The sequence below is a fragment of the Sapajus apella genome, unplaced genomic scaffold, assembly GCF_009761245.1.
Source record: "Sapajus apella isolate SASKATOON/1434 unplaced genomic scaffold, GSC_monkey_1.0 scaffold4, whole genome shotgun sequence".
NCBI classification, from domain to species: domain Eukaryota; kingdom Metazoa; phylum Chordata; class Mammalia; order Primates; family Cebidae; genus Sapajus; species Sapajus apella.
Genome location: NW_022436944.1, coordinates 34,541,128 through 34,559,486, shown reverse-complemented (window position 1 = coordinate 34,559,486; position 18,359 = coordinate 34,541,128). Strand labels below are relative to the sequence as shown.

General features: G+C 40.7%; 1 protein-coding gene across 4 annotated transcripts in view; it reads right to left on the bottom strand.

Moving 5' to 3' along the window:
• The window catches only part of CPNE4 (copine 4), a 500,113-nt gene that overhangs the window by 157,759 nt on the left and 323,995 nt on the right, over window positions 1-18,359 (bottom strand). For all 4 annotated transcript variants that reach the window (XM_032266629.1, XM_032266638.1, XM_032266658.1 and 1 more), the window contains one exon: window positions 1,892-1,963. In XM_032266629.1, the coding sequence (XP_032122520.1) occupies window positions 1,892-1,963 (72 nt within the window). The remainder of the gene's footprint in view (window positions 1-1,891; window positions 1,964-18,359) is intronic.

The window sequence follows — 18,359 nt, the reverse complement described above, 5'->3', positions numbered from 1 at the left end:
TATCATATTTGTATTTTTCATTTGGTCCTCTTTCATCCCTTACCACCTTAAGGCCTCTTATACTTCATTTGAGTGCTGACCCTTAGCTATTTTGCAGTCACAGACACCTTTGGAAAAAGAGGAAAGTTCTGATTTTCTCCATCTGCAGAGACCTAGAAAATTTCACGTACTTTTTCAAGTGTTTTCTAGAAGTTATTAAAGCCAATGTTTTGATCTAAAGACCCAAAATTAAGAGAGCATTTAAATATTTAAAATTAAGAAAAAGATCATACTTTTCTGGGATGTGTAGAGGAAGAAAATCTCAGAATATCTCAGAGAAAATATGGCAAGATGAAATTTTGTTCTTTTGGGAAAGAACCATAGCAAACTTATACCTGGATCTACTGGGTTTGTGGGCTCTGGGAGTGAACCCATGGGTCCATGGCTTTTTAGGGCACCATTAGGGTCTTCAAAGACCACTTGAATTATGGCTGAAGATGTAAAAGCTTTAACATGGCAGTGTCATTTAAAATATTCAAGCAATAAACTCAGGTAAGTTATTGTGAGAATGGCCACAACTTTCACTGAGAACCCTTTTGAATTTTTTCCTGTGCATAAAAAAAAAAAGTTCAGGGCTGGGTGTGGTGGCTCACACCTGTAATCCCAGCACTTTGGGAGGCCAAGGTGGGTAGATCATGAGGTCAGGAGTTTGAGACCAGCCTGGCCAACATGGTGAAACCCTGTTTCTACTAAAAATACAAAATTAGCTGGGTATGGTTGTGGGCATCTGCAATCCCAGTTACTCTGGAGGCTGAGGCAGGAGAATCGTTTGAACCTGGGAGGTGGAGGTTATAGAGAGCCAAAATCACACCACTGCACTCCAGCCTGGATGACAGGATGAGACTCGGTCCCCCCCCCAAAAAAAAAAAAAAAAAAAAAAAAAAAAAATTAGTTTCTCTCTAGTTAAAAAGGAATGTTCAAAAGAACTCAAGAGGTTTGCTTCCTGGCAATTTACCTCTCTAGCAATTCAGAATTTCCTTGTAGTTTTTTTCTACCTTTTTTTTTTTTTTTGCTTGTATTTTATATATCCAAATGATTGGACCACATTCTCTACCTTTCTCAAGAGGTAGTGAGTGTCTAAGACATCTCTAATAGAAGATGTCAAAGTTCCAAATACCAGGAGTTCTATTTGAAAATTTAAGCTCTTATTTAGAAATATGTCTAGCATTACCCAGTAGAACATTCTGGAATTATAGAAATGTTTTATAATCTGCACTATCCCATATAGTAGCTGCTAGACACTTGTAACTATTGAGTACTTGATATGTGACCAGTGTGATTAAGAAACTGAATATTTACTTTAATTTTAAATAAAATTAAAATTTTATTAAAATATAATTAATCACATGTGGCTAGTGGCTACTGAATTACACAATAAACCTCCAAACTATTATATCAAAGAGGACTTAAATGTTGAGCTCTTTGTTTGTTAGGCAACAAACCAAACCTTAAACTAAATGCTATCAAAGCAAAATTTTTATTCTCAAAATAAATGAGAGAAAAGGACAGGTATTTCTGACGATCTGAAAATGTTAGACAATTTCATATTCTTACTGTGCTTGGCAACTAATCTTTCTCCTGCGCTAAAATCTATCTTGCAATTGCAGAAGTACTTACTAGAATTAAATAACCTTAGATCCAAATACTTTTTCTTTACCATTTTTCCTAGAGGTAGAAGGATCAAAATTGTATTGTCAGGAAAGAGAAAGAAAGAAAAATAAAGGAGTGATTTCAGTAGTTCAGTAGTTATGAGACCAACTCCCAATATCAGAAAATCAGCTTCCCAATTGCCTGGTTGGGCTGGCCAGGCTCTCCACTCAGGCAGGTGGCTGCTCAGGGAGGGCTTGCTTACCGTGATGGAGGATTTTCCTGCTGTGTTCCCATGCTTCAGCAAAGATTTGGACAGCTTTCTCTGGGAAACAATCTGCCAAAAAGGAATCAAAAGGTAGAGATACCAGTCATTTAACTGCAGATCTTTCTTTTTTTTTTTTAACAAAACTCTGCATTCACATTTGTGTCAATTTATATTTCAAAGTTTGTCAATGAGCTTCTTATAATACAGGTTATTCCCTTTTTCTTATGTTGTGTGATATAAGAGAGTGAGTGAACATGTAGTCAATTGGGAGGTGACTTAATTGTTGATGAAGGATTTATATCAAAATTAGACAGATAACTTTGTATATGTATGTTAAGACAAAGCAGATAGTTTCAAAATGATCTCAAACTTAGCATTAAGCCTCCAGACAAAGTGGGGTATGGGATATAGGGAGGGAAAGGAACTAAAGAGCTAAATAGAACCTCCAGACTTCTATTTTTAATATATTCATTAGGAAGCCATAAAGTAAGTCATTAGAAAACTGATGCTCAGACAAGCCAATAGGAGCAATTGGGGTTCTCCTCATGATTCAATGCCAATGCACCTGTGCAATGACAATTAAAATCATCATCATATTGAAAGCTATTCCTAGGAGAACATGCCCCATTCTGTTCTTCTTCTTTCTCCCTTTTTTGAAAAAGAAGTTTGACAAGGGATTGAGGCCATGATTGGTTGGCAACCCATGAGTCTCAAAAAAGAAAAGGGTTAAAAGAACCAAGATAAAGCCACACTCATGCTTAGGGGAACATCATCCATTGTGGCTGGAAGCTTCTATTTAACATGGTCTACAATGGTCCTAGCTTCCTAGTATTCATGCTATTGCGTAATATTCTCCCCTCAAATGTGGGATAGACCCAGTGATTTGCCTCTAGAAAATAGAATAATACAAAAGTGATGGGCTATCACTTCTGAGATTAGGTTACAAAAAGACTGTGACTTCTTATCTTTTATCACTATCTTAAGTTAGATGTTATCTTCTATCTTACCACTATCTCTCATTCTTTCTGTCTTTCAGAGCCTTTGCTCTGAAGGAAGCTAGCTGACAGCCTGTGAGTAGTCCTATAGACAGACCCATGTGGCAAGAAACTGAAGTCTCCGGCTAACAGCCAGGAGCATAAGTCTGGAAGAAGATTTTCCTCTAAGTTGAGCCTTGAGATAACTGCATCTGGATTGCAACTTCATGAGAGGCCCTAAACCAGAGGATGCAGAAAAGCTGTACCCTGATTCCCATTTTACAGTAACTGAGATAATAAATGTTCGGTTTTTTTAAGCTCTCAAGTTTTTGAGTAATTTTTTATTAGCAGAGAGCAACAATGCTGTCCATATATTATTCACAGAAAGACAGGAAAGGAGATCACCATGAGAGGCCAGTAGATAAACTTATTCTTTGAAATCTTCATATATTTTTGTCTCTGTGTTACAGCAATGAAAATACCAAGTCTTTGCTTGTGCCAAATGCAAGAAGTCCAGAGAGCTTCCCTAGGACAAGCAGATTTAAAGATCCTGATGTTCAGTCTGCTATAATCTGAAGAGAAAATATTTCTGTAAAAAATCACCTGGTGATGATGATGATGATGATGATGGTGATCATGATTGTGATGGTGATGACAATGATGACAGCAATGTAGCAATGGAAGCTCCCACTTATGGAGTACATATTATGTTGCAGATGCCCTATTCATTCCACAAATATTTGGCCCCCACTGTATGCTAGACTTGGTGGTAGGCACCAAGAATAGAGTGGTAAGTAAAATCAGACGCAATGTCTAATCTCATGGAGCTTACAGTTACTCTGCAGGGTTTTTTTTTCCCCCCCAGCAAGTGAAGTGGAGAACACACATGAGTAAATAACAAAACAACGGTCATCTTTAACCAGTAGCCAGGTCAACACCTGACTAAGGAAAGGCAACATATCCCATTTCCCAGACAAATCTGGTCTCAGAAATACTACTGTCCACTGTCATTGTGTTTCATCCACATTGGTCACCTACTCTCTTGACGCCAGGAGACCCCAACAACCCTCTCGGCACTACACTAACCCACACATTGCATTAGCAGGTGTGGCAGGCCATTTTTTACAGACAGTGTCCTACAAGATTCACAGTATCTTTATTCAAGGAAGAGTAGAGGAGACTTAGCTAAAGAGAACCTGGATAGCCATAGTTCTTTCTCCTTGCTCTTATCTAGAAATACCAATGTTTCCATTTGCAGGGAATGAAAAAAATGCTACTATATACCAGCTTGTATGTTTTGCAGATGCTAGGAAGATAAGCAATTTCCCAGGAAATATCCCATCTTAGGAAATGGGCATTTGGGTATACAAGTGGCTAACCAAGAATAAAAAAAAAACAACGAACTTGTTTTACAGCCTGCAGATTTCCATCTCAGCACCAAAGAATCAGTAATAATCAGGGTTTTAAATTTTTCATTGTAATAATGATGGACAAGAAATGAGTTGCCACTGATGTTGCCATTCTCAGGACAGTTGGGCAAAAATAGCAGGGAAGCCCAGCTCAAGCAGTGATCTGTAGAGAAAAGCCTTTTTCTTGCCAATCCCACTTGTCATGTATACTCTGTTGCAGCTGTAACAATTGCACCCAGCTCAAAAATGCTTTAGGTCTTGACAGAGGATGAGAAAGTCAGAGTCACAAGGACTTTGACCCTGGCTTCAGCTGACATTTGAGGCCAACAAACAGCAAGGTCTGCCTGACATCAAGGTTAAAAGGAGCGCATTTGTCAGAAGTTCCTTAATTTGATTATTTACATCCTATGATGGGGTCACAGCTGCAAACCTTAGTATTCAATAAAAGGATGAAGTGTAGAGGCAGGAAATAGAAGTTGAAACACTCTGTTTAGCAAGGTTGGACCAGAGAGACCTTAGTACCATTAGGTCTCTTATCTACATCCACACATAGATCTGGGGAGAAGTGCTTCTTCTCTAGTAAAGTGGACAATGGCTTCTAACAGCATGGGTCTTCAATTTTAGAAAAATGCACTGTTTCATTAAGTGAATGGGAACAAAGCCACGAGAATAAAAAGCTGGTCAGTTTTTCAACAAGTGTCTATTCAGCTGAACTTTATTCCAAAGTCTTTCAAAACAATCATTTTGGGAACTAGTCATTTTTCATGAGGCTGCTTTTATTGAAAATATCTTCAGAATTATTTTTTGATATTCTTTAAAACAGTTGCAATAACAAATATTTATTGAATACTTTCTATGAACCAGTTACTGTCCATAGGCTACAATGGTGAATAGAAACAGGTTAAAAACATCTTACAATATAGTGAAATCTCTTCTAGCCTTAATTCGATAGCCCCAGAACATGCATTATAGAACTTTTATTCCTTAAAAGGTAAATACATATTACATGAAAAAGTGTTTGTGTAAATAAGTTTGGAAATTATAGGATTATACAAAGTTTAACATTTCAACTTCAGGGCATCAACAGAGCATTAGTTGTGAATCCCATGAAACAAGCATTCATTACACTTGTTTGGCCCTAGAATTCTTTGGTACAAGTGTGTCTCTAGTGTTTTGCAAACTACCAGCACAATAACTAGAACCAACCAGTACAAAGAACTAAGGTTTCCTGGTGTCTCACTGTAACAGACAAGAAAAACCTTCCCAGAACTACTCAGGTCTCCCTCTTGAAGAGCTGGTAGGGCTTCCAACAGCCAAGTCAGACATCTCTTTGCCCAAAGGTTTCCTCTAGTATCCACGGTTGCCATCCACAAGCACAGAAAGATGGAAGTGGGGAGGTAGGCATCCCTTGGGAGCAGATCTCAACCAATGACTGATGGCCTTTGGTACATAAATATCGACTCCTTTGCCTCAGTAGTGAGGGCTGACTCTGGGTGTTTGTTCGACATGGGTGCCTGACTTTTCCCAGTGAAATGAAGCTCCAGTTTCTCCCAGTGGTGATTTGTTAACTAATGTACCCTTTATTTTATTGGTTGTTTTATCTTTGCTCTCTCAATTCTCTGTTTCTCTCCTGCTGTTTCCTTTACCTCACAAATAATCTACTTACCCTCCAATGCTTGACTGTGTCTGGAGGAACACAACCAAGACACTTATTCTACGACAGACAATATGTGGAACACTAAATACAGTTATCTCATTTCTTGTCATTCAATGATCAAATTCTTTCTTTTCTCTAAGCAATTGAGATGAAAGAACCAAGTCTTAGAGAAAAGGAGTTCATCTAAGGTCACTTAGTGTTATGGATGAAATTGTGTACCCAATATTAAAGCTGTAACCCCCAGTGTCACTGTATTTGGAGATAAAGCCTTTAAGGAGATAATTAAGATCAAATGAGGTCATAACAGTAGGGCTCCAATCTGATAGGACTGGTGTCCTTCTAAGAAGAGACACCTGATCCTGCACATACACTCACTCACACACATTCTCTCTCTCCCTCCCTCCCCTCCTCCCTTTCCTCCCACTTTTCCCTTCTTCTTCTACTCTTCCTCTTCACTCCCTCTTCTCTCCCTTCAATTGGAAACTTTTATTCATTTTTCAAGATCTACATTAGAAGTTTGGAATCATTGCTGTGGTAGGAGGAAAGTGAAATCACTTGCGGGATCAAGAAGGACTTTATCCTTGTTACTCACATTGTGAACCACTCCCCCATCTCATCCCCTCCAACAGCAGCAGCAAGGCTGGAGAGCTTGTTAGAAATGCAGAATCTCAGTCCAACCCCAGACCCACTGAATCCAAATCTGCATTTTAAGGAGACCCTCAGGTGCTCTGCAGGCACATTAAACTTGAGGAGCACTGAGCTAGAAAGGGAGAATTGCATGAGAAAAACAGTTTAAATATAATATGCTCAGATTCTTCAAATTTATCTTTGGAAGAGGTTTTAAATTAATCTGTTTTGCTGATTTGGACTTTTATTCATGGGTAAAAGTTGTAGAAACTGAGGAAGGCACAGTGCTGATGCTTCCTTGGCCACTCTGGGGAAAGGAAGGGTGATGTGCACGTGTGTTTCTACATTTTATGCAAATTCAGTGCAATCTTCAGCTCCCCAGTGGAGACCTACAAAAGGACCACCCTAGGGAGGATGCTCCAGAACAAAAAGAACAATAGGTATTCTATTGGTTTGGGCTTCCTGTCTTAAGCTTTCTATTTCACAGTGTTCTAATTATTTCAAGTGTAATTACAAGCTTTTACCCTGTCTCTGACTTCATTAGCAAGGGAAGGAATGGAGGGAGGGTTTCGGAGAGAGATTTAAGGATGCTTGTGTATTAATTATACACCTTTGCCTCATCTCTTGGGTAATGCCTCGTCATCATTACAAATGACCCAGCTCAGTTATTAGTCCTCTGACTAATAACTGCCATCTGCCCCTCACTTCACCCCCACGTCCACCTCTCATTTCCCTCCCCCAGCCATAGCAGGTGGCAGTCAGGAAGAAGAGGAAAGGACCACATTCCCCATCACCTAATGTCCCAGCCAGAGCATTTTGTCGGGTCAAGGGCATGTGGTATCTTTTCAATTGCTGCCTTTGGTGGGTTATGAGTTGTCTTCAGTGAGGCTGGAAACTTGAATATTAGCAGTTCATAAGACAGAAGAAGGTTGAGGAAATTCTTTGACCATTTTTAAAGTGAAAGAAGCAAACTCCCACATTAAGATACTATAGTTAGACTAAGTATTTTTGTTATTGCCAGTTAACAGGGAAAAAGACCGCAGGCTCAAAAATAACTAAGGTCACACAACTATTAAAGGGTCATAATAAACACTACTTTGAAATCACTGATTATGTGAATTCTCATGACAGCTCTGTGAGGTATGGATGGGAAAATTGAGGTACATAGATTTGTAAAACAAAAAAAAAATTCTAAGCCTCCTGACCAACTGAATGGATTCCTCCTCTTGGCCAAGGGCATTCCAAAGTTAACACCCCCCCAAAAAAAAAACTAGTTTAGGTTATGATAGGAAGGGGGAGTCAGACATGCCTCATTATATTTTCCTCCCTTTTGAATTCAGGCCCAGGTGACCAGCATTAACATTGACACAGACTTTAAGACTGATAGAACAGCTTTGTCTGATAAGAAACATTTACAATCTTTCCTTTGAAGACTGCTACCTGAATGCTTCATCTGCGTGATAAAACCTTGGTCTCAGCAACCCCTTATCATAACTCAGGCATTCTTTTCTATTGATTCCAAGTCTTTAGACAATGGCTTAACTTTTTCAGCCCATTGCCAACTAGAAAGTTCTGAAACTACCTATGAACTGGATGTCCCCCATCCCACTTCCAGTAGTCACAGAGCCCCTCCTCCAGGAGCTCTGGTGGGAATTCAGGGGACAAAAGCCCCGCCTGGCTTTCCCATGCACAGGAAGACCACCTTTTCAGACTGAACCGATGTACATCTTTCATGTATTGATTAATGTCTATGTCTCCCTAAAATGTTGTAGTCTGACCACCTTGGGCTAATGTTCTCAGGTTTTCCTGAAGGATGTGTCATGGGCCATTGGTCACTCATATTTGACTCAGCATAAACACCTTAAAATATTTTACAGAGTTTGTCTCTTTTCATTGACCAAATATATTCATTTGCTAGGGCCTCCATAACAAATGACCATAAACTTTGTGTTTTAAAACAACAGAAATGTGCTCTTGGTTCTGGAGGGAAAAAGTTTGAAATCAAGGTATTGGCAGAACCACACTGTCTCCAGAGGCTTTAAGGGAGATTCTGCTTCTTGTCTCTTGCAGCTTCTGGTGGCTGCTACGGCTCCTCAGCTTGTGGCTGCCTCACCCTACCTCCTTCCTCAGATGGCCCGTTTCTCTTCTGTCTCTCCTCTGTGTCACTAGAATTGGGGCCCACCTGGTAATCCAGGATGACCTTCTCATCTTGATCCTTTACTTAATTAGATCTGCAAAGGCTCTTTCAAGTAAATTCACATTCACAGGATTTAGGACACAGGGCATGGACATACCTTTTTTGGGGCCACTGTTTAGCCCACTACAGAGAGAGTAAGTAACTTGCTCAAGGTTCCATAGCTAATGTTTAGCAGAGCTGGGGTTTAAATCCAGACAGTCCAGTTCCAGAGCTCATTTCCTTAACTGATCAACTCTCCTGTCTTTGATAAATGACAGAAGCAGGTCTTGATCAGGCCCTGAGCTAAATCCTATGAAATACACAAAGTAATTCATACTTACTCTTTATCCTCAAAGAGCTTACCATTGAGGAGAGTTCCCTCTTACTCAAACCACTACAAGGGCCACTGAACCAGCCCCCTAGCTTCATTTTTGCTATATAACGGTAGAGCAAGCATCACACATAAGGCTCCAAATACTCTCCCTGATATGGAACCTTGGCAGGTTAACCTCTCTGAGCCTCAGTTTCTTCATTTGTGAAATGGTAGTATTTTCTACTCCATGGGTTTATTGTATATCTAATGAGCATTAACAAAGTCCCAGTATCAGGCATATACAGATGCTTGGGAAATGCTATTTCCCTCTTCTTTTCTCTCCTATTCAAGAAATCCCCACATAGAGATAACTATAGTCATTTATTGGCTTGAACTGGGGTCCTGGCTATGGAAGGGGTGACAAGGGGTGAATAGTAAGTAGAGATATTTGGGACACTGAATTGATGGGCCTTCACGCCCAGTTGATGGGCTGTGGGGTAGAGAGTGACTGAGAGGAATGAGGGAAGGCTCCTAAGCTCTGGGCCTCTGGGTCCTGGGAAGAAAAAGAAGCTACTGAGTGAGCAGGACACATTTGAGGATTGGGAAGATGGCAAGGGGTGTGGAGAGGGCAAGAGGAGATGGAGAGCTTGGTTTTGGGCTGCTGAGTTTGAGATGTCTGTGAGTCATACAAATGGAATTAATATTTAGCGACTGCTGAATACATGAGTCTGGGCTCAAAGAAGAGTCCTGAGCTATGAGTCTCCAAGTATAGATGGTAAGTGGAAGAGCAGGAGCTGATGGAGAAACATACAAAGAAAGAAAAGAGTGTGAGAGTGAGGCAGTCTTCCAAGCTGAGAACCACGGTGATGTCTCCTGTCTTCACTGTACCCTCAGCCTCTGGATAAACATAAACCCTCTAGGGGACCAGCCCCCAAGACTGAGGGGGAGATGAGGGGATGACACACTCTCCTCTGTGTCTTCTCTGCTCAGGCTGGAGCTGGCAAAGGCTCTGTGGGTGGACATTCAACTAGGACAGAGGCTCTTTCCTTGTTTCTGTGGTGACAGAAGCTTCAAAAGAAGGGAAATGAAAAGTCGGAGGTATTACTGAGGATGCAGGAGAAAAGGCACCTTTGTGCACTGAAAGGGGCACTGTAAATTGCTACAGTTTTTCTTTGAGGATATTTGGCAGTTTATAGCAAGGACCTGAAAATGTATCCTCAAATATTACACTGTTACTAATTTATTCCAATAAATCAGTGTCTGAGGGCATAAAGACACACAAACACACAGACATATATATATATATATATATACACACATATATATATATATGTCTGTGTGTGTGTGATATATATATATGTGATATATATATTTGTGATATATACATATATATATATATATATGTATATACCACACACACACACACACACACACACATATGTGAAATACTTTTCTGGATGTCTTTGCATGGCTCATGCCCACAGTTTTCCACTTTATTCCAGACTCTGCTCAGAAAGGGCTTCCTTGACATTCCTACCTAAATTGGCACCCACTCCCTTCCCACCACCCTCTATTTCTTATCCCATGTGTGCTTTCTTTCATGAGAGCATTATTCTCTGTTATTGTATCATGTAGGAATAGGTAAGCTCCATGAGGCAGGACTTTGCCCCCTTTGTTCACAGCTGAATCTGCAGTGCCTAAAAGAGTATCCAGCACATAGTAAGTGCTAATAAGTGGATGAAAGAATGCATACATATTTATTTGAATAAGTGAATACATGTATATTAGCTTATTATTATTATTGTTAGCATTAGATAGATGCATTATTCATTGAATAAATGAATACATATCAGTAAGTTTCAGATTGTTATTACCCTTAACTGCCATATATACAATAGATCCATGTCAAGGGAAAGATGAAAAGATGAGGTCTAACTGCTACACATTTCTTAGAACTTTTGGTCCAAGAGTATTTCGGTGGTGTGTCCATTTGCAGATAGATGTTACAGGTCTGCTTGAGCTGGGACAAAGAGATTTGTTAGATGTAGGAATCAATTTATCAACTTATGAGGAAGGACACTTTTATCCTTACTCTGTGAGCAGTTATACAGTAACAGCATTTGTGAAGAATTGCTACTCTACTTTTTCAAATTTTTACAGGGTTGTGGAAATTGAAAGCGGTTTAGTAGGCAAGGTGGTATAAAAAGGCAGGTGATGAAATCAGAACAACTTAGATTTGAAATTTTGCTCTGCAACTTACTGTCAGTGTATTATTTGGTGACTTAATTGAGCTCCTAGAGCCTAATTCGTAATTTATCAAGTGGGATTGACTGGCCTCACATAACACAATACATGAGATATAACAAGACCCCTTGAAAATCAGTTTCTTCCCTTTTGACAACCGAGGAGGAAGTCAGAGGAAAGACCTGGGGGATTCATCAAGGGATGCCAATGTTTTTCTCATTAAGTTTATAAAATAAAAGCTCAGAGGTAATGTAGCTTAGGGATAAGGGAAAAGTAGTTTAGTACTCTGACTGAATCCAGATGTTGGGTGCTTTGCCACTTAAGGAGGCACATAATCTTGGCCTAGTGATGATAATGATGATGATAGTGTTGACAGCACCAAGCTCAAGCACGCCTGCCATGTGATCAGCTCTTAGTAAATACTAGCTATGAAAATGACTTAGTATCATCAAGTGGTCATAAAATATATTATCCAAATTGGGACACTTTTGAAAGTGAAAAGAGAGTGTGTTAATAATTAAGCCATGATAGTAAGTGTAAACCAGAGTGGCAGGGGCAGACTGAGACATAAGTTACCCTGTCATTCTCACAATACCTGATATGTAAAAGTGAATTCCCCTTAAAAAGTATTTAAGCAGGGCCGAGTGAAGTGGCTCATGCCTGTAATCCTAGCACTTTGGGAGCCCAAGGCGGGTGGATCACAAGATCAAGAGATCAAGACCATCCTGGCCAACATGATGAAAGACTGTCTCTACTAAAAATACAAAAATTAGCTGGGCATGGTGGTGCATGCCTGGAATCCCAGTTACTTGGGAGGCTGAGGCAGGAGAATCACTTGAACCCAGGAGGCGGAGGTTACAGTGAGCAAAGATCACGTGACTGACTGGACTCCAGCCTGACAACAAAGCAAGACTGTCAAAACAAAAACAAAAACAAAAACAAAAACAAAACAAAACAAAACAAAACAAAACAAAAAACCAGTGTATTTAAGCATTGTTTAGGAGCACCAGAGAGCAATAGCCGTACTGACTAAACTCAGCACTGCTTTTGTCTTCTCAATTTTAAACTTTTCTGATTCAGTCTTGCTGGCTGGTGCCCTGTCAGCACATTTACTGTAATACCAGTTTTCCTGGTTTGAATCTCACTGGGAAGAGAGAAATTTGGGGGACATGTGTTCCTTTGTTTCTGATAACTAGCTTGAAAACATGCGCTGGCCTGAGCCTCTTGAGGAGCAGATGCTGAGGAAGAGCGAGGGAAGCACGAGTAATCAGCCCACCTGGGCCTTATCTGGAGATCAGGCCCAGGAGTATGCACCTTTGCTGGCCTGTGCTCACATGGGAAGAGCCCTGACCGGCTCATGTTCCATGCAAAACGAAGCTAATTAATTCATACCCGGCCTTATTTTGTCCTTCAATCTGAAACCAAGGTTCATGGGAATGCTTTTGTAAACCAAATAGTTATTGTTTTCCTCCCCCTCAACTTTATTGGGTTAATTTAAAACTATTCTCTTTTCCAAATAAAGTTTGAAATAGAGTCTAGACTTTACAGGAATCTCAGAGCCTCGTTTTCAGTTCCAGTGAAGTTCCTTAACTTTTAAAACTATCTTTGAAATTAAATAGAGTTGTCTTCCTGGGGGCTACCAGGTAGGTAGAATGATACCATCTATGACTGAATGACATCTGTGACTTTGCATGAGGTAAATACCTCATGCTGTGATGAGATGAGAAAGGGTAGTGGAATGGGGAGAGATGCAGGGAGAGATGCTGAATTGCAAAAACAGAAAAAGGAAAGAGATGAATGAGAATCATTGACTATTAGAACTGGAAGGAACTTAGAGATGAATCAATGCAAAACCTTTTTTCTATAGATGTGGTCACTACATCAAAGAAAAGTTAAGCAAACTGCCCAAGGCCATATAGAGAGTTGACGGCAGATCAAGACATAGGACTCATGCCACCTGTCCAGGACACCAAAGAAGATTTAAAAGTATAAAAGGAAGTCTCCAGAGAAAGCAGAGGGATGTTTCTAGGATCCAAAGTTATGATTCCTTGACTGTTCAGAAGTTAGAAGAAAAGAGCAAGAATTAATTATATTCTCTCTGTAGAACTGGGGCCTTTCTCACCTGCCACCACCCTACTTCAGTCCCAGCTGCCTATGAGCAGAACAGACAGCAGTAAAAGAACAGCACTACTTCCTGGGGTTTCTTAGCTAGTCCATGGGAGCTGAAGTGATGTGATTACTTATGACTTCATTCATCACTCCCTTGGCTTCCGCTTGCAGTAATTCTGCAAAGTAAGGGCAAGCTTTTCATGTGAGAAGCAGAAGGAGAATGACTTGCCTGCTGTCATGTGTAAATTTGACCTCCCCGGGTCATCAGTTTTATACCAGGAGGACATTAGATGTTATGCAACAAAATGCTAACCTGTAGAATCTTGCTGTAGGCATTACACTGAGTTTGGATAGCACCCTCAGCATGATGATAACAGCCAGTGTTCAGTAATCAGGCTCATCCCAACACTAAACTTAATACCCATTGATCAACAGCTTGTGGTCTGCCCACTCTTTCAGGGACCACTGTGGCTGACATAATCATAACATTCACTTATGTCAGGAAGGAAACCAGTGGTTAATAGGTCCATTTAACTGCATTTAATGAATAGGAGAAAAAACTTCAGTGCTCAAAATCTTTACCAAGAGCATAAATTGCAAGCTGTATGCCTTTTTAGTACTGTCAATTTTATAAAGCATTTTTTTTTCTGGTCACCTGATGTTTTCTGTGTCCTATTTAATTTCTCTAGATAATTACCCAAAACATTGGTTCCTTTCTTATTGAAACTAGTGACATAGTGTCCAAGACTCATTAGCATCCTCGTACACGAGACATTGAGGCAGGGCTTCTCAACGTGTGATGACTGGACCTGCAGAATAAGCATCACCTGGGAACTTAGAAAATGCAGATTCCTGAATCTCTCACTAGATCTCTTGAATTGTAACTTTTGGGGTGAGACCTAGAAATGTGTATTTTAATACACCTCCAGGTGATTCTGCCACATGCTTAAGTTTGAGAACCACTGCCCTGAGGGAAGATGGTATATAATCTCTCTCTCATGAATAAGGATCAGAGGACTCCTGACAGCCTGAGACTTTTTCAAGGTGTCATGAATTTCCCTGCCTCACTTATGATGACAGAAAGCAGGAAGTTCTTGGATTCACCAGATGTCCTCTAAACTTTTGGGAAGAAATACACTGAAGAACAGCCACACAACAATGAGGAGAAAATGATAACTGTCCTCCAAGCCACTGAGAAGAGAAAATACCTACAAGAAAAGCAATGATGAAACCCACATGCGACCACTAAATTTTGATAAGGGATCTTTCATCATGGTTGAAGGTGAAAGGAGGGCCAGAGTAATGTACCTTTTGGGTGCTGAATTTATAAGATTCTGGTTTTGGGGGGTTGAGGCATTGACATTTTTTAAGAAGCCATATCATATTTAAAGTAAATTCAGTAGACAAATCCAGAGGGAAGATGACCAAGCTTATTTTTCTGCAAAGGGATTCCTAGTCCGTCTCTATCAGCTCTGTGTAAGACAAATAAACTTAAAAAGAAACACACTAAAAACTAGCCAGGTCAGCTCCAACTTGGCTTTGCATTTGTAGATGCTACTTGATCATTTATACTAGTTAGTGGCAAGCTATAAGAATAGATGGAAAAGATCATACAAAGCTTTGGAGCTAAGGAGATTGGCATCTTGCTGTGTGACCTTGGATAACTTACCTAGCTTTACTCAGTCTCAGTTTCCTCAGCTGTAACATGGTAATAACGGTAGTACCCACCTCCCAGAGATGTGCTGATTAAATTAAGTGCAGTATAGCAACCACCTCACCCAGGGCCTACTAAATAAAAGTGCCTGGAGTTCAAACAATTTTTTAAAAATTATTTTTCTTATTTTTGGCTCAGTTTCACTGTCTTTGGTGTATGAAGTGGGAAATCATGAGGATGAATGAATGAGTTAATGAGCAGTGAAACAGAAAATAAAGGCATCACATAAAAGAAGGTCAGCTTGCCGTTCTGGGCAGTGAAAGATCACATCTCGCTTTGGCATACCAGCTATTGGATGGAGCAGAAGAGGAGCTTAGCTCTTTGATTTCTTTTGGGCAACAGAAATCAAAGGAAGGTCTCAAAATGTACCCAGAAGAAAGCAGCTTCTGAGCTCCCTATGTCCCTGTGATGCATCCCCCTCATCCATCTGTCAAGACTGGTCCATTCTGCCTTGAGTTTCCCCGAGGACCTGGGCCTTCGTTTGCTTTATTTGGCATTTTTGCTCAGCGTGAAGTCACTTGCTGTGCTTGTACTCAACTTCATGACCAATGCCAGTTTCTAGCATGCTTAAAGCTGCTATTTTCCTTTCCTACAGGCCAGGAGTCCTGCTGTTTCACAAGGCAGAGTGAGAATGTGGCAAACTCAGCCAGACAGAGCGAGTACTACAGAAGCCTTCAGGACGCAGACTCTGAACGTGTAACTTCCGGCATGGCTTTGGAGAAGTCACTTTATCTCTCCTTTAGGGCCTTAACTGTGGCAGTCCCTGTCTTACCACTGTTAAGGCCCAAATTATAGTAATTGTCCAAATTACTTAGAGACCTAATTTAAAACATTTTTTACTTAAAAAGAGTATCAGAATAAATACGCATGCCTGTGTTCACACACACAATATTTAAAATTCTTCAACTAAGTGAAATATTTGAGAAACCTGAGGCAATGTAAGTTCACTTGGGCTATTATAATTGCCCAGGACGTAGGCGCTCTCTTACAATGTTTATACCCTTTATGTTTCCCCCTTTGTTCTGAAAGCAATGTTGGTGTCTATAAGCATTGCCTTTTCCCATCATTTCCTAGATTCCTGCCACGTTAATAACAGCTTCCCCATCCTGAGTACTTCCTCCATACCAGGGACTCTGTTAAGCACTTTCTGACTTTATGTGCATTTGTGCATTATTCCTCTTTTTTCCTTTGAGACGGAGTCTTGCTCTGTTGCCAGGCTGGAGTACAATGGGGTGATCTTGGCTCACTGCAACCTCCGCCTCCTGGGTTCAAGTGATTCTCCTGCCTCAGCCTCCAGAGTAGCTGGGACTACAGGTGTGTGCCACCACGCCCAGCTAATTTTTGTATTTTTAGTAGAAACAGGTTTTCACCATGTTGGCCAGGATGGTCTCCATCTCTTGACCTCGTGATCTGCCTGCCCTGGCCTCCCAAAGTGCTGGGATTACAGGCGTGAGCCACCGTGCCCAGCCTATGTGCATTATTTTACTTGATCCTGTAATATTTCTTGAAGTCTGCACTCTGATTATTTTCATTTTTCAAATGAAGAAACTGAGGCTTAAGTGGCTGCAGAAATTTTCCTCTCGACAAACAAGTTGAGAGCAGCTGAGCTGGGATTTGACCCCAGACTGTCAGGCCCCATACCATGTGCTCATAATCACTATGAAACAGTGCCTCAGACTCTGACCCTGCCCTCTCTGAGGGTGGCTGACATTTGCATCTAGCCGTTCCCTGTCTATCTAAGCAGAACACAGGAAAAGGAATCTTCTTTTTACTCTGGAGTTTTAAGGAAGAAAAATGCTGATTTTTTTTTTTTTCTGTTTGCTTGGTCATACTGGAGAGGAACATTTTAGAGGAAAGGGCAAAACTCTCATTCACACCAAAGTGTCACAACCTATGAAACCATGAAGCATAAAGGAGTTCTGCCCATCCTTCACAAAGCTCTTAGTACAAATGCATTTGTCTGGCATATTACTCCACATGTAAAAACCACTCAACAGAGATTTTTTTTAAAGACAATGTCAAGTTATACTTTTATCTGAAAGATAATGGAAAGAGGTGTCCTTACATATGCCTTGATATTTTTAATCCTTTATTATTTTTTTATTTGGCATGTTCAAATTATTTATATGGCATGTTCAAAAAATTTCCTTCAAAAATAAAGATAAAACAGCCGCTTCGAAGAATCTCTTCTAGTCTAACGTTAGCAGCTATCACCTACAGGAATTAAGCTCCCAAATCTATATCGTTTATTCTATATCCATGTCAGCTGCCAATTGTCAAGCTCCTCTGAGTTCTCCATAGACATCTGCACTTAACAGGCCAGCATTATGTTACATTCCTTACCCCACTCCTGGGCATGATTGATTTCCCCTTAAATACAGCCAAATCGCTCTCCCAGTTACCTAAGTCAGACATCTGCAAAGTCTTCCTCCCTCACCTCATCCCCAAGCCTTGTTGATTCTGCTCTTCAACAGGCTCTCTTCTGGGCCCCTTTTTTTAGTTTCCATAACTACTGCCATCTGCATTTCCTTCCTGTGATTGCACTAGTATCCTAATTGGTTTCCCTGCCACCCACCCTTTATGGAATGCCAAAGTGATTTTTTTTTAAATGGAGTATCGCACTGTCACCCGGGCTAGAGTGCGGTAGCGCAATCTCAGCTCACTGCAACCTCCACCTCCTGGGTTCAAGCATTTCCCCTGCCTCAGCCTCCCAAGAAGCTGAGATTACAGATGCCTGTCACCATGCCCAGCTAATTTTTTGTATTTTTAGTAGAGACAGGGTTTCACTATGTTGGCCAGGCTGCTCTCAAACTCTTGACCTCGTGATCCGCCTGCCTCGGCCTCCTAAAAAGCTGGGATTACAGGCGTGAGCCACCATGCCCAGCCGAAGTGATCTTTCTCATACACACATCCAATCTTATCCTTCCCCCAGTTACTAGGACCTTAGTGCATCAAGTCCAGGCTCGCCAGAGTTTAGAGAAAAGCACTTAAAACCATCAGGACCGGGCTGTTTCTTTTCTGTCTGACATCCTCTACCCTTTTCACATCCTCACTTAACTGCCCAGCCATGCTGAGTCACTTAAGAGTTCTCTGCCACTCCCTTCATGCTGCTGTGTCTTTGCGTGTACCAGTCCTTTTGTCCCAAGAGTCCTTATTTCTTTTCTCTGTTGGTGAATTCCTACTATTCTTAGGGATTAGGTACACAGTCACCTTTCTTGTGAGATTCCCTGCTTTGCTTTAGG